This window comes from Microcaecilia unicolor, chromosome 9, assembly GCF_901765095.1.
Source record: "Microcaecilia unicolor chromosome 9, aMicUni1.1, whole genome shotgun sequence".
Classification (NCBI taxonomy): Eukaryota; Metazoa; Chordata; class Amphibia; order Gymnophiona; family Siphonopidae; genus Microcaecilia; species Microcaecilia unicolor.
Window position 1 is genome coordinate 204,622,846 of NC_044039.1, and position 15,808 is coordinate 204,638,653.

Below are 15,808 nucleotides of genomic sequence, written 5' to 3' on the forward strand. Positions count from 1 at the left end.
TGTCCCTACATTGCAGACAACCTACAGAGGGGTTTCATCTGATCATCCACCTCTCCAGCTGGAGTAGGTTTCTTCTTTGTGGGGAGGAGTGTGGTAAGTCGTCCCATCCCCTTTATCATTTTTGTTGCCCTTCTCTGCACCTTTTCTAATTCCACTATATCTTTTTTGAGATGCGGCGACCAGAATTGAACACAATATTCGAGGTGCGGTCGCACCATGGAGCGATACAAAGGCATTCTTTGTGGGGAAAAAGGATGGCACCCTACGGCCTTGCATTGACTATCGTGGATTGAATGCCATCAAGATCAAGAATAAATGTCTGTTCCCTTTAATAGCTGAGTTATTCAACTGTCTACAAGGGGCTCACATCTTCACTAAGCTGGACCTTAGAGGCACCTACAAACTGATCCGCATCCGGGAGGGAGAAGAATGGAAGACAGCATTTAACACCAGGGATGGTCACTACAAATATCTAGTCATGCTATTCGGACTCTCCAATAAGTACATACATAAGTATTGCCATACTGGGAAAGACCAAAGGTCCATCAAGCCCAGCATCCTGTTTCCAACAGTGGCCAATCCAGGTCACAAATACCTGGCAGAATCCCAAAAAAGTACAAAACATTTTATACTGCTTATCCCAGAAATAGTGGATTTTCCCCATTTAATAATGGCCTGTGGACTTTTCCTTTAGGAAGCCGTCCAAACCCTTTTTAAACTCCACTAAGCTAACCGCCTTTACCACATTCTCTGGCAACGAATTCCAGAGTTTAATTACATGTTGAGTGAAGAAAGATTTTCTCCGATTCATTTTAAATTTACTACATTGTAGCTTCATCGCATGCCCCTGGCTTAGTCCTAGTATTTTTGAAAAGTGTAAACAGACACTTCACATCTACCCGTTCTACTCCACTCATTATTTTATAGACCTGTATCATATTTCCCCTCAGCCGCCTTTTCTCCAAGCTGAAGAGCCCTAGACGCTTCAGCCTTTCCTCATAGGTAAGTCGTCCCATCCCCTTTATCATTTTTGTTGCCCGTCTCTGCACCTTTTCTAATTCCTTTTCTAATTTCTATATCTTTTTTGAGATGCGGCGACCAGAATTGAACACAATATTCGAGGTGCGGTCGCACCATGGAGCGATACAAAGGCATTATAACATCCTCATTTTTGTTTTCCATTCCTTTCCTAATAATACCCAACATTCTATTTGCTTTCTTAGCCGCAGCAGCACACTGAGCAGAAGGTTTCATCGACGACGACACCTAGATCCCTTTCTTGGTCCGTGACTCCTAACGTGGAACCTTGCATGACGTAGCTATAATTCGGGTTCCTCTTTCCCACATGCCTCACTTTGCACTTGCTCCAGCGCTTCCAAAATTTTGTGAATAACATCTTCCGGGACCTGCTACAATAATATCTCCCAGGACCTGTGTCCTGGTGTATTTAGATTACATTCTAATATTCTCTAAAACACTAGTCCAACACCAGGAACAAGGCAAACAGGTCCTGCAGCACTTATGTGAGAATCACCTGTATGCCAAATTAGAGAAGTGTACCTTTCTTGGGCTACATTATAACAGACCAGGGTCTGAAGATGGATCCTGCAAAACTCTCTGTTGTCCATGATGGGCCACACCCCCAGGGCAACACGTCCTTGATTTCGTGATTACTATCGCCAGTTTATTCAGATTTACTCCTCTATTGCTTTGATCCAGAAAGAAGCCAACACCTGAGACTGGCTGGAGGATGCAATAGCTGCCTTCAACATCCTGAAACAAGTGTTCACGAAAGCCCTGGTACTCCATCATCCTGATCCAGCAAACCCCTTTTTCATTGAAGTTGATGCTGCCTCCATAGGGACTGGCGCCATCCTGTCCAAGTCCAACATTAAGGGCAAGATGTTACCTTGTGCTTTCTTCTCTAGGAAGTTCTTGCCAGCCAAGAAAAATTATACTAAGACATTGGGAGCTATTGACCATCAAGATAGCGTTAGCGGAATGGCACCATTTCCTCAAGAGAGACAAATACCCATTCACCATAACCATGGATCACAAAAAACTTCTGTACCTATAGGAAGCTCAAAGACTTAACCAGCGCCAGGCCTGGCATCCACCGTGACTATGGATCACAAAAACCTGTACCTACAGGATGCTCGAAGACTTAACCCACGCCAGGCCTGGTGGTCTCTGTTCTTTTCCCAATTTGACTTTCAGCTGGTCTTCCATCCATCCAAGAAGAATGTTCGGGCTGACGTCCTCTCCCACTCTCTGAAGTCTGCCAATGAGAGTCTTGACCTTCAGACCATCTTGGATCCCACCAAGATTCAGACAGCCGTCTCTGTGCAGGTGCCCAAGTGGCTTCAGGATGCGATACTGAGGTGGGGCACTAGTCTAAGATCACTGGTCATCCAGGGATTTGGGGAACATTGAAGCTTATTTCTAAAGTCTACTGGTGGCTACAGTTGAGGAGAGATGAACACAATTATGTGATGTCTTCTCCTGTCTGTGACCGTCACAAGTCCTCCCACTCCCACTCCCACTCCAATACGATCTTTGGTTTTGCCGTGTTGCTGTGTGTAGATGGTTATGTTGGGTCGGTGGGGAATGCCTTTTTGAACAGATTGGTTTTTAATGCTTTCCTGAAGTTTAGGTGGTCATATGTGGTTTTCACAGCTTTTGGTAGCGCGTTCCATAGTTGTGTGCTTAAGTAGGAGAAGCTGGATGCATAGACTGCTTTGTATTTAAGTCTTTTGCAGTTTGGGTAGTGAAGGTTTAGGTATGTTCGGGATGATCTGGTTATGTTTCTGAGTGGAAGGTCTATAAGGTCTGCCATGTAACCTGGGACTTGGCCATAGATGATTTTGTGGACCAGGGTGCAGATTTTAAAACTGATGCGCTCTTTGATTGGAAGCCAGTGCAGTTTTTCTCGGAGGGGTTTGGCACTGTCGAATCATGATTTGCCAAATATCAATCTGGCTGCTGTGTTCTGGGCAGTCTGAAGTTTCTTTGTGAGTTATTCTTTGCATCCCGCATAGATTCCGTTGCAGTAGTCTGCGTGGCTTAGTACCGTTGATTGTATTAGGTTACGGAATGAGACCCTCGGGAGGGAAGGTTTTACTCATTTAAGTTTCCACATTGATAGGGTTACCATATTTTGCCCTCTTAAAAAGAGGACACATGTCCTGCCCCTGTCCTGCTCCTTTTGCATTATCACCCCTCCCCCGGGTCACATATTCCCCTCCCCTTACTTACTATCTACTGCCCTGGTGGTCTAGTGACCTCTTCAGGGCCAGAAAGAGCCCCCTCTTTCCTGCCCGGAGCGCAGCCTTGCCCTGCATCCTTCGTGGTCTCGGCTCGGGATTCAAAATGGCCGCCGAGAGTTGAAGTCTCACAAGGCCGCTTCAACTCTCGGTGGCCATTTTGAATCCTGAGCCCAGACTGAGAAGGATGCAGGGCAAGGACAGGCAGCGCTCCGGGCAGGAAAGAGGGGGCCCTTTCCTGCCCCAAAGAGGTCACTAGACCACCAGGGCAGATAGTAAGTAAGGGGAGGGGAGACCAACGGCGCCGCCCGTTCGTCTGTCCAGAAATCCGGAGAAACAGGCGGGCAAAACCCGCCCGGACGCCCTGGACATGTCCTCAAAAAGAGGAGAAGATGTCCGGGGAAATCCGGACACATGGTAACCCTACACATTGAGTAGAACATTTTCTTTATTAAGGAGTTCACTTGGCTTTCGAGCGTAAGATTGCGGTCGATTATGATGCCGAGTATTTTCAAGTTGTCTGATATAGGGAGAGTATGTTCTGGAGTGGTTAAGGTTGTGGGTTTGTATTGTGTTGAGATGAGAGGATGAGGAAGTGTGTTTTTTTTTCTTTTTAATAATGGGAAGCTTTTAAATAAAAAAAAAAAGCTGTCAAATAAATAAAATTCCTTATCCTCCACATTTTAAGGCACTGCCTATTCAACTGGCACAGCTTTAGACTTTTTGCATAGGCAGTCCATTATGTTTTTATTTTAACCCTTACGCCAAGCCCCCTCCCTGCCCATCTTCAAGTCTTTGCTTAAAGCCCACCTCTTCAATGCTGCGTTCGGCACCTAACCCTTACCGTTCAGTGAATCCAGACTGCCCCAATTTGACTGCCCCTATCGGACCGACCGTTCACTTGTCTATTAGATTGTAAGCTCTTTGAGCAGGGACTGTCTCTCTTTGTTAAATTGTACAGCGCTGCGTAACCCTAGTAGCGCTCTAGAAATGTTAAGTAGTAGTAGTAGTAGTAGCAGTCCATTATGTTTTTATTTTAATAAGCTTTTGCTATTGTTTTCAATACTGTTTGCCATTGTTTTGGGTGAACTAAAACGGCGGCAAGCTCCGCCTTACTGGCTTCAGCCCCCGTAATGGTCTGGATATGCTGATGCCGTGTTCTCAATCTAGCCTCTTTGATCCCGCCCTCTTTCCTTTGACGCAACTTCTTTCCCTCGGCCACGTTCTTGCCGGAAACAGGAAGTTTCAGTTTCGTCGGAGGAGGGCGAAGTGCTGGGGTCTGGGGAGGAAATCGGTGGGTCTGCTGGCGGGCGATCTCGGCTGTGAGCTTGAAGGTAGGATATTTGATGGAGGAGGGGTGGGGAAAGCTGGAGACTAAGGGAGAAGCGCTGGATCGAGAAGGGGAAGATATGCCGGACCGGGTAGAGTCAGAGAGAGGATGAGATGTCTGGCCACGTGGGAAGGTTGTGTGAGCATGAGTTTGAGGGAAGTTGAATTCGTGTGACTTGGTGTTTTTGTTTATTCGCCTCTACTTAGACTCCCAAGTTTACCAATTCAGGATCACAAATAAGATGTTCACAAAACTATCCTGAGTCACCACAACAGTCAACAACACCAATTCCTAACAACTGGGTGAATGAACGCCCAAAAGAATTCAAACAAATATTAATCTGTTTATGTTTTAGAACAAAGGAAAATAAAAAAAAACGAAGTTAAACTGGTGTGATTTGGTGTCTCTGAAAATGAAAACCGGCTTAGCTGTTTTCCATAGCAGCTGCAGGAGTGTAGCCTGAAGTTGATTGGGGGGGGGGGGGGGGGGGGAGGAGAGAAACCAAGCATTTCTTCTCAGTGCCCCACGCCCCGATTATGTTCCTACTGGTGGGGATTCTGAAGCCTCCAAGCCGAAGTTTCGCTGCTGCAGCCCTGCGCAAGCTGTCACTGCCTGCGTCTGACAAGCGGGGATGATATTTTTACCCCTTGCTATTTGCTGCTTGAATCTGGTCAGGAGTGTGGTTAGTATTGTTTCTGTACTGTGGTGAGGTCTGAAGCCCCATTGAGATTCGTGCAGTATGTTGAAATCAGTGAGATATTCTGTTAGTAGTTTGGCAACTATGCTTTTGTCAATTTGGTTGTTAGGGGTATGGATGCTATCGGTCTGTAATTCGAGGTAAAAAAAAAAACAAAACATAGTAGATGACGGCAGAAAAAGACCTGCACGGTCTATCCAGTCTGCCCAACAAGATAAACTCCTATGTGCTACTTTTTGTGTATACCTGACCTTGATTTGTATCTGTCATTTTCAGGGCACAGACCGTATAAGTCTGCCCAGCACTATCCCCGCCTCCCAACCAGCCCCCCCCCCCCTCCCACCACCAGCTCTGCCACCCAATCTCGGCTAAGCTTCTGAGGTGTCTTCTGTTTTATGTTTTGGTGTCTTTTGGGATGGGAGTTAGTAGGATATTTCCCCTGTCCTGTGGGAACAGGCCTTTTTTGAATAGATAATTAAGGTATATTGTTTGAAATTGATTGAGTAGCAGTATATCAGATAAACTGAAATATCTAAGCAGCTTACAGACAGAAAATAAAATAAACTAGGATAACATGAAGAAAGAAATAAAAGTTACATAAGGTAAAGTAACAAAAGTAATAATAGTATTTCAGTTAATTGAAATTAGTGAACATATAAAGGGCTGCCAGTAAATTTGAAATAGGGCCGTTTGGTCCATTGCTAAGCTGTGCATCATTTTCTGGGACTCCATGGCTCCTTGTCCACTTTCTACATAATCGCTACATTTATATTTGAATCCACAGTTGCCATTTCTTCTAAGACCAACTTTGATTGACTGAAATTTGAAGTGTTAATGTTTACTTTTTAAAATTGTAGTTTAATTTTGACTGTGCTAATCAAATAAATTCAGTCGCACTTGGTTGCCAGGATCAGTCATCTGTACTGTGTTTTAATGCTTTCTTTCAACCAGGTAAAAATGAAGACGGCAAAGAGGAGAAAACCTTTCAAATCCTCATCAAAATGTCAGCGGAAGGGTATAGAAGTAACTGGAAAATGGAAGCCAGTAGCAGTTGATCCAAATGTCTTTGCTGATGAGCAGTTCAGTGAGCTGGTGTGCTTTGAGGAGCTCACTGAATATCAACTGGTCGATTCTTCCAAAATTGACAAGTCTAAAGGCTCAAAGAGAGATGTGGTGACTGCAGATGAGGATAGTGGTGACGGAGAGGAAGAGGGCATGGCGGCAGAGGAAAATGAGTGTCCCATAAAGAGAAAAAGAAAGAAAAAGAATAGCGAAAGATTGGAATTAAAAAAGAGAAAAAAACTAGATTTGCAGGAGGTGCAGGGCGATACACCAGCGGACACTAAGGATAATTTACAGGCTAAAGTCGCTGAGAAGTGCTTTGAAGAATCAGCAGTGGCAACCAAAATGGTGGCTGTTCAGAAAAAGTCCCCAAAAAAGAGAAAAAGAAAAACAAGAAAGAGAACTCAGGAGGAGGCTCCATTACCTAAAGCTTCCAAGAAAGGAAAAAATTGGTCAACGGCTGCCTTAGATTCAGCTAATGAAAAGACTGACGTCTCTGCATGGAAAGATCTCTTTGTACCTAAGCCAGTCCTAAAAGCATTGAGCGAACTGGGCTTCACTTCTCCAACTCCAATTCAGGCACTGGCTCTGCCTTCTGCTATTAGAGACAACATGGATATTCTTGGTGCTGCAGAGACAGGTAATCAACTTCAGAGAGCAATATATTTACTGCTATTCAAAGTTACTGAAGCTCACAGGCTGCATGTGATCTTTGTGAGGCTACAGTTAGCCTAGGAGGCACAATGTTTATGAAATCTATTTTAAAAAAAGAGAGAGAGAGAGATCTGGCAAAGGCACAGGGGTGGCAACCTAATCCATCAAGAGATGGAATTGTAGGACTTAGAAGTGTGAGGGGAGGCAGCGACAACTGTGTCTTGTCTCCTGAGCAAGAAAGAACATTAAAGGGAATCTGAACAACTTGTACAAATTGATCAGGGAACCTTAGTGGGAGGTGATAGGGGCGGACTGACAGTGGTCGGGGCCCCCGGGCAGTAAAGGTCATTGGGGCACCCCTGACCAAAGCCCGCCACCCCACCACTTCACCGCCGCTCCCCTCACACACACTTTGAGCCAAAGTGGGCCCTCCCCGGTCCTATCTTGAAGGGCGCAGGAAAGAACCCCACTCTTCCTGCCCGCTGTCACTACTGTGCCCAGTGCTGCCATGTTTTCAAATGGCTGCCGAGATCACGGTAGTCTTGCGGGTCGCGGCAGCCCTTTTTAAAACACGGCGGTGCCAGCGCTGTTAGGCAGAGTAATGGCAGCAGGCAGGAAAGTGTGATTCAAATCTAAACGGCAACTTCCATATTAAGAAATTGAACACTACCGCTTATCTCAATCTCAGATTTTTGCGTCAAGTGCACTCTTACTTTTCTGTTGATGATTTGCAGAAATTGGTTAAGGCTCTTATTTTTTTGAAGTTTAATTATTGCAATTCACTCTGTCTGGGCCTGGCTTCCAAATCTTTAGCCAGTCTTCAACTGCTTCAAAATTCGGAAGCTCGATGAATTCTTTCTAAAAGTAAATATGAGCATGTTACACCACTTTTGCAGACTTTTTTTTTTTTGTTACATTTTTCCCACTCATGGCAGGCTCAATGCGGCAGGCAATGGAGGGTTAAGTGACTTGCCCAGAGTCACAAGGAGCTGCCTGTGCCGGGAATCGAACTCAGTTCCTCAGGACCAAAGTCCACCACCCTAACCACTAGGCCACTCCACCACTTCACTGGTTAGGCCAGAATCCGCTTCAAAGCTTTATGCTTTCTTTGTAAGATCTGGAATAGACTCTGCCTTGAATATTTTTTAACTTTTATTTCTGTTCAACTTTGCAAGTCTATTACCAAGGTTATGCATTTGAATAAATTGCAGTTTCCCCTTTATCTAAAACCTTGACTAGCTACTATGATGAAAAGATTATTTAAGCTAGCTGTTGTCCCAGTTTGACACGCCTTGCCTTCTACTATACAAACTGATACTAATTATCTCAGATTTCAGAAATTACTTAAACCTTGGTTTTTCTCTAAATACTACTTTGAAATTTTTTTAATGAGAAATTCATGTTGTATCTATTTTCATTGTGTGTAAATTTTTCTTCTGTTAACCGTTCCAAGCCACCTTGTGTTGATATGGTATACAAGGTTAATTATGCCTTATATTGGCTTGTTTATTTTCCAGATTTTTAGTTATATGTATAGACATCCTTAGGGCCTTGTTTACTAAGGTGCGCTAAGCACTAGAGTCGCTCATAATTTTCTATGGGCTACTTAGCATTTAGCACATGCTATTCAGTGCACGCTAAAAACGCTAGGGTACCCTTAGCACAACTTAGTAATCAAGGCCCTTATTTATAAAAATTTTAAAAAGTGTTAAAACCCTTCATCTGTGGAAACATAAAACCATCTTTTGGCAACTGGTGTTTGGGTAATGAGCACAATTTGTCAAGCTGGGAGTGTGTGTGCTTAGCGCCAGGGATACATTTCTTGCTGCTCCAAGTTGGTTTCCATCTACCTTCCCCCCCCCCCCCCCCCCCCCCAGCAAAAAGTAAAATTCTACATCTTTTTGTTTCCAGGAAGTGGGAAAACTCTTGCATTTGCAATCCCAATGATCCATTCAATCCTGCAGTGGCAGAAAGCTGAAGATATGTCTGAAGGACAGGAAGCTAGCCTTCACAAGGACATGACCAATGAGACAGTTGACGAGATGACTTTTAGCTCCATTAATGAAGATTCAGAGAGTCAAAATTCAGAGGAGGAAGAGGAAAGCAATGAAGACTCACCTCTAGCAGGTTGTGTACAGGAGCTGAAAAACATAGAGTTTGATTTTGGTACCCACACAGCAGCTTTCACAGCTCCTGACCCTGCCAAACGTCATCCTTTACTAGGCCTGATTGTGACCCCTACAAGGGAATTGGCTGTCCAGGTGAAACATCATATTGATGCTGTGGCCAAATTTACAGGTGAGTAGGTTCACAGCAGAATATTTCATGTTTTTAGTTTTCCAAAATCTTACTAGTTTGAAGTTAAAGCGGCGATTCCTGTTTCCTTATTATTTTTAAGGGTGGTTTATCATATGACCATAGTGTGTGGACTGTAAACATTTATACAACTGCTACACAGAAAAAAAAAATCAGCGTATGAACACAGCTGGGTCCTAGGATCTAATCAGTACTATGTCGGCAAGCGACTTAAGGAAAGTAAGAATTAGCTGTGGTAGGTCATTGATGAGTGCAAAACACTTTATATCAGGATGAGATTAAGTGGAAGAGACGGAAAAAAAAAACTGGAGATGGGCAAGTGATTTGTGCTTTTTAGGGTATTTGGGAGGGGCCATGATTTCCATCATTAAACATTCTGAATTATCCAAAAACCTTGGTTCCTTGTTCCCCTTTATTCGTTGTGCATGGCAGTATTCTGCCAATGCTACAGAGTGCCATTCAGCCTTGATAATGGCCTCCTGTAATTTATGAACCTTTGTCTAATCAGTATTAATAGATTTCTGCCGGTTAGTAAATAACCACGATCCTAATAGTAAAGTGGTAATTCTGTCCATTGTCAAACCCAATTTAGAATCCCATCCAGGAGCTGCAATTATTGCCCCCTCAAAACTGTATAAACACCCTTGTGCATATTCATTAGGGATATCCTGGCAACCTGACCTTTTGTGGCCCTTAAGGACCGAACTTGTGCACCAAAAAACTTGTGAGATTGCTATGTGTTCCCCCAAGCCCCTAACCGATAATTTTCCTGTTTTGTCAACGGCAAAATTGAAGGTTGTATCAGGGAAATACATAACTTTGATATATGTTTTCTGGAGGAGGAGGAGGACCTTAGCATTCAGAACTTGTGGATGCAGTTTTATTCGTGAAATTTCAGGCTGACATGAAGCTATGAGTGTTCTCACTGAAACTATAACATCATGCTGAGCGGTACGTGTGCAAAGAAATGCAACCGCAGGACAGTCTGATGCTTCCCAATCTGTTTGTTTATTTGTTACATTTGTATCCCACATTTTCCCACCTATTTGCAGGCTCAATATGGCTTACATAGTACCGTAAAGGCGTTCGCCAATTCCGGTATGAACAAATACAGTAATGTTGTGGTAGGATAAGGTTCGTGTGTGACAGACACATTAGGGAATCAGAGAGAGGAAGAGTTATTATACGTCCATTACGAGTTTTGGTTTCGTTGTGTTGAGGGTACAGGCATTTAAGTTGGGTCGGTGGGGTATGCCTTTTTGAACAGGTTAGTTTTGAATGATTTCCGGAAGTTTAGGTGATCATAAGTTGTTTTCACGGCTTTTGGCAATGCGTTCCATAGTTGTGTGCTTATGTAGGAAAAGCTGGATCATAACTACTGTACACTTTCTTGAGTGAATTCCTCCACAATGGCGGTAAATAAATCCTAATAATAACTAAAAATCCACATAATGAGAGCTGGCTTTGAAATGCTTCATAAATGTGTTAGTAAAATACCTGTGAAATGTCAGGTTCAGTGGTATCTGGGAATGGTTTGTATCATGTAGCCCTTACGCTGATGGGTTGTGTATTAGAAAGAGAGCAACATAAAGCCCCCCAGATCTAGGTGTACAGTTCAAACAATAGCTTTATCCAAACAAACCTCATAAGGACTGCCTCAGGGGTAAAATGTAAATAGAGAAGTACAAGGCACCTTGCTGTCTCAAGATACAACAACACTCTCAGCACTACACACAGCTTAAACACTTCCTCAGTTCTTTTAAAACGCCTCACTTCCTCAGTACCTTAAAATATTGTGTAGATTTAACGCCATTCCCAACACTGCCAACATCACCAATCACCATGCACCGGCAAGAGAGGAGAGTGAGTTGCATGGCGATTGTTTGAACTGTACATCTGGATCTGCTCGGTTTTGTGTTGCTTTCTGTTGCAGATCTGAAGTGCCTTTTATATATCTTTTGTAGAATACACCGCCTTCAATGACTTCCTTCAAAAAGGCGGTAAATAAATCCTAATAAATAAAATTTGTACTGTAATTGTTATATTGACGTTTATTGTATGTGTTTGAATGCAGCCACCTTTACTTGCCCCATGTGTGTGTGAATATTTAGAATACTAACACTTATCACCTAAGTGCTATTCTGTAACAGTGGTCCTAACATAGTGCATAAATGCAAGGGGGGGAGGGGTGTACAGAGGGGCAGAGCATGGGCGAGGCTCCTACTTATGCATGTAACTTACAGAATCCTGTGCAATACCTGCATCCTGTGCCAGGTATATGGCTAGTGCAATTGTGGTGGATAAATGTAAAGTGCACTGATACCAGGTTACGCTAGTATTGTGTAATGAAACTGTACATCCATGTGCCGTTATAGGGACGACAACTGCATGTCCTTGGGATGCCTAAATGGAGGTGCTTGGTTATAGAATTGTTCCCCAGATTCTACATAGGTCGCCCAAAGTTGGTTGTGGATCCCAGATCTGTGCGTAGACTAATTAGTTAATGAGCTGTTAATAATCAGTAATTGGTGTTAACTAGCACTCGTGTGAAGCGCTGCGTATGTCTGGTAGCGCTATAGAAAAGATAAGTAGTAGTTTGGGTTTATGCACAGATCTGTCCTGTGTCCTATTCTGTAACATGCATACCTCAGTTTTATAACGTGCCATAAAAACAATGCATGACCTAACAATCTTCCGAAAACTACTGAAAACCAACTTGTTCAAGAAGGCATACCATAATGATCCATCCTAAATACTAGATAACTAGACTCCACATGAACTAGACAAAACCAAACTTTTTACACTAGACTGATAACCTTCGTTGCTACTACTGAAAGTTACGCAATACACACTACCACTTTATTTCTCACGCCGAAATAAACTTTCTATTATTACTACTGAAAGTTACGCAATACACACTACCACTTTATTTCTCACACCGAAATAAACTTTCTATTATTTTATAATTCACTCTATTTTATTTTTTATTTATTGCATTTGTATCCCACATTTTCCCACCTTTTTGCGGGCTCAGTGTGGCTTACAATACATTATGAGTCATGGAAATACAATTTGTTATAACTTGGTTATGGATTACATTGTGATGATATCGATAAGGAGTATAAACATGGAAAAAGCACTGAGACATTGGAAGGAAACAAGGGAGACAAAAAGGGGCAATATATAACAGGAACACACTTGGTATACATTTTCTGTGAGTAAAGGTGTGAGTGTGGTATGATTTCGGGGGATGAGAATACAGGAGTGGCTGTATTGATGCATGACTGAACAATGAGTGTGGGCTTTATGTGTTTTAGTTCTTTCCGTAAATTTTCTCAAAAAGATGGGTCTTCAATAATTTGCGGAAGGTGGTTTGTTCGTAGATCGCTTTCAGGTTGCGTGGTAGTGTGTTCCAGAACTGCGTGCTCATGTAAGAAAAGGTTGACGCGTGCAGCGCCTTGTATTTCAAGCCCTTGCAATTAGGGAAGTGGAGGTTGAGGAAAGTTCGGGATGATCTTTTAGCGTTTCTGGGTGGTAAGTCTATTAAATCAGACATGTAGGCTGGGGCTTCGCCGTGAATGATTTTGTGGACTAATGTGCATACTTTAAAAGTGATGCGTTCCTTCAGAAACTTCAATGCAATACCACTGTTTTATTCTACTCTACCATTTATGCGCCTTAATGCAACATCACTTGTAATTCTATATCCAGAAATGGCGATCGCCATTACGGCATAATGTAAGCCACATTGAGCCTGCAAATTGGTGGGAAAATGTGGGATACAAATGCAACAAATAAATAAAAGGGGGCATAGGTGGGTCAGGGCCAAGAAATTAGGCTTGATGGTATAGAATAGTCATTTATGCACCCAACTATGCCCCCTTTCTATTTATTTATGCCAGGTTTCAGCAGGCCTAAGTGCCACACTGTTAGGTACCAGACCTGTACTAAGCGTTTTGTAAAGGGCACTCCACACAGAGCACCTTTTGCAGAATATTAGTTTAGCACTGTTCTCCCTTTCACCCTAATTTTGCGCAGCATTTATAGAAATCCCCCCTCCCCTTGATGTGTATGTAGAAATGCAGTATCAAAAAGTTTTGAAATAAATAAATAACTTGCATCCCAGGTATTAAAACTGCCATTGTGGTGGGTGGAATGGCACCTCAGAAACAGCAGAGGGTACTGAATCGCAGGCCAGAAGTTGTGATAGCAACGCCAGGCCGCCTCTGGGAACTGATCAGGGAGAAGCATCCCCACCTCTGCAATCTGCGCCAGCTAAGGTAAATGGCTTTTATTTCATATATTCTGATTGAAGCCAGGAGACGTTGAACACCGATTACTGGTGATTACCGATTAAGTTCACGGTGTATTGGTGGAGGGCTGCAGGCAACACAGAAAAGTTGTGGGGGGGGGGGGGGGGTATGGTTGATTCTCTGTACTATTGAGCAGGAGGCAAGTTCAGCATTTTTGCCAGAATTCTGGTTCCATGCCTGGGAATCTGAGTACTGCCCAAAGCGCATGCATGGCTATTGAGGGGCGGGATGGAGCCAGATATTGGTGAAAGAAAATCATCAGAAGTTGTCTAGGAAGCTAGTGAGCATCGGGGTTTTACAGAGAATTTCTAGGGCGTGGGGGATGAGTCTGTGATGTTGCTGGAGGTTGTACATGGTAACTCTCCAGGGCTCTTGGATAAAGGAAGAAGAGACCTCTGTATGGGTGGATAAAGAGAAACAATTATTTTCTCTTGCAAATGAATATCTTTCCACCAGTATGTAATGACTTGGCAGCTGTAAAGCAGTATGTCCTAATGGTTAGAATATTTCATTAAAAATGGGGGGAAAAAATCAAATGATCTGAGTTTGGCTTTCTGTGACTTTAAGCAAATCGCTTAAGAATTACGTGCACTTTCTCCCTTTTAGAAGCATTCATGCTATCCATGTACCAGAAATATGTACGTGACCTTTCATCCCAGAGATGACTGACTGTGTGCATCTTTCTGAAGCTCATTGGGATTTTGTTTAAAGGAAAGACACTGTAGAAATGCAAATCACTGTTGTCACCTACAGTTTGTGTATCTTGTGTGAAAGCAGGTGGATGACCTTCCAGAAGAAGGGGTGAATGTTTTATTAATGGATCTAACTTCTGAATACTGTGTCTGTAATTTGACAGGTGCCTGGTGATCGATGAGGCAGACCGAATGGTAGAACGAGGGCATTTTGTTGAATTGTCTCAGCTACTGGAGATGCTCAATGATTTTCAGTTCAATCCAAAAAGGCAGACCTTCGTGTTTTCTGCCACGCTGACGCTGGTGCACCAGGTTCCCACGCGGATTCTGCAAAAGAAGAATGCCAAGAAGATGGACAAAGCATCAAAGCTTGATGAACTGATGCAAAAAATTGGTGTGCGGGGCAAACCAAAAGTGATCGATTTGACACGAAAGGAAGCCACAGTGGAAACTCTGACAGAGACCCGAATTCACTGTGAAAAGGAAGAGAAAGACTTTTACCTCTATTACTTCCTGCTTCAGTACTCTGGAAGGACAATGGTCTTTGCAAACAGCATTGACTGCATAAAGCGGCTTAGTGGACTTCTCACCATCTTGGACTGTAACCCACTTCCCTTACACGCCAACATGCACCAAAAGCAAAGGTTGAAGAACTTGGAAAGGTTTGCTGAACGAGAAAAGTAAGCTGGTTAAATTACAGTATCAATTTTTAGTGGTACTTTACACTGGACGTTTTCTCCTGTTTTATGCCAGTGGGAAGAACCTGTAGGTGGTAAGCTTTTTTTTTTTTTATAAAGAATATTTTGCATGTAAAGACCTTTTATAAAATTACCCCAGGGGTTATGCACAGTAACAAGGAGGCAGGTATGTATTTTAAGGTTGATGTTTTTTTTTGTTAGCAGCATCACTAACTTCCTTAGCCTACGCAGCAGATGAATCCAAGAACTGATGGGTTGTGTTCATCTACTAGCAGGTGGAGATAGAGATTTCGAAAGCTGAAGGCAGCATGTCTGAGCTGTGGTTTAGGCTGTAGCCTTCCTCACCGAAAAAAGAAAAAAAGATCTTGTGCTCAGCCGTTTAAAAAAAAAAAAACAGGAAAGAGAGAGACATGGCTCTGTTCGGGGGATTCCTTCTGCTGCTGTTTGCAGGCTGAGCCTGGTCTATTGCCAGCACTCTTCTCTAGAGTCCCAGCTGTGCGCGGAAAGAGAGTAGTTGCGGCTCCGTTTTGGGGGAAGCTCTTATGGCCGCAGAGACTGTCAAATGGTGCTCACGGTACAGGGCAGGTCAGTCAACTTAGGTGCTGTGTGTGGCCGGTTGCGCAGAGGTTTTGTCTGGCACCGGCAAAGTGCTTTCTCCAGTGGCTCTGATGGTTCGGGAGTACGCACCATTTTTTAATCACCTGCCGAATTGGTTCCCTCCTCACAGCTTGTGACTGCAGCGGATGCTTCGCAGCCTTCAATGTAGCACCGCTGGGGGGGGGG

General features: G+C 43.4%; 1 protein-coding gene across 2 annotated transcripts in view; it reads left to right on the plus strand.

The window, feature by feature from the left end:
• Positions 1-4,517: 4,517 nt before the first annotated feature.
• DDX24 (DEAD-box helicase 24) overlaps positions 4,518-15,808 on the plus strand; it is a 30,263-nt gene continuing 18,972 nt past the window's right edge. For both annotated transcript variants that reach the window (XM_030214790.1, XM_030214791.1), the window contains exons 1-5: positions 4,518-4,597; positions 6,242-6,992; positions 8,918-9,304; positions 13,449-13,602; positions 14,492-15,007. In XM_030214790.1, coding sequence (XP_030070650.1) covers positions 6,248-6,992; positions 8,918-9,304; positions 13,449-13,602; positions 14,492-15,007 — 1,802 coding nt within the window. In that variant the 5' untranslated portion in view covers positions 4,518-4,597; positions 6,242-6,247. The remainder of the gene's footprint in view (positions 4,598-6,241; positions 6,993-8,917; positions 9,305-13,448; positions 13,603-14,491; positions 15,008-15,808) is intronic.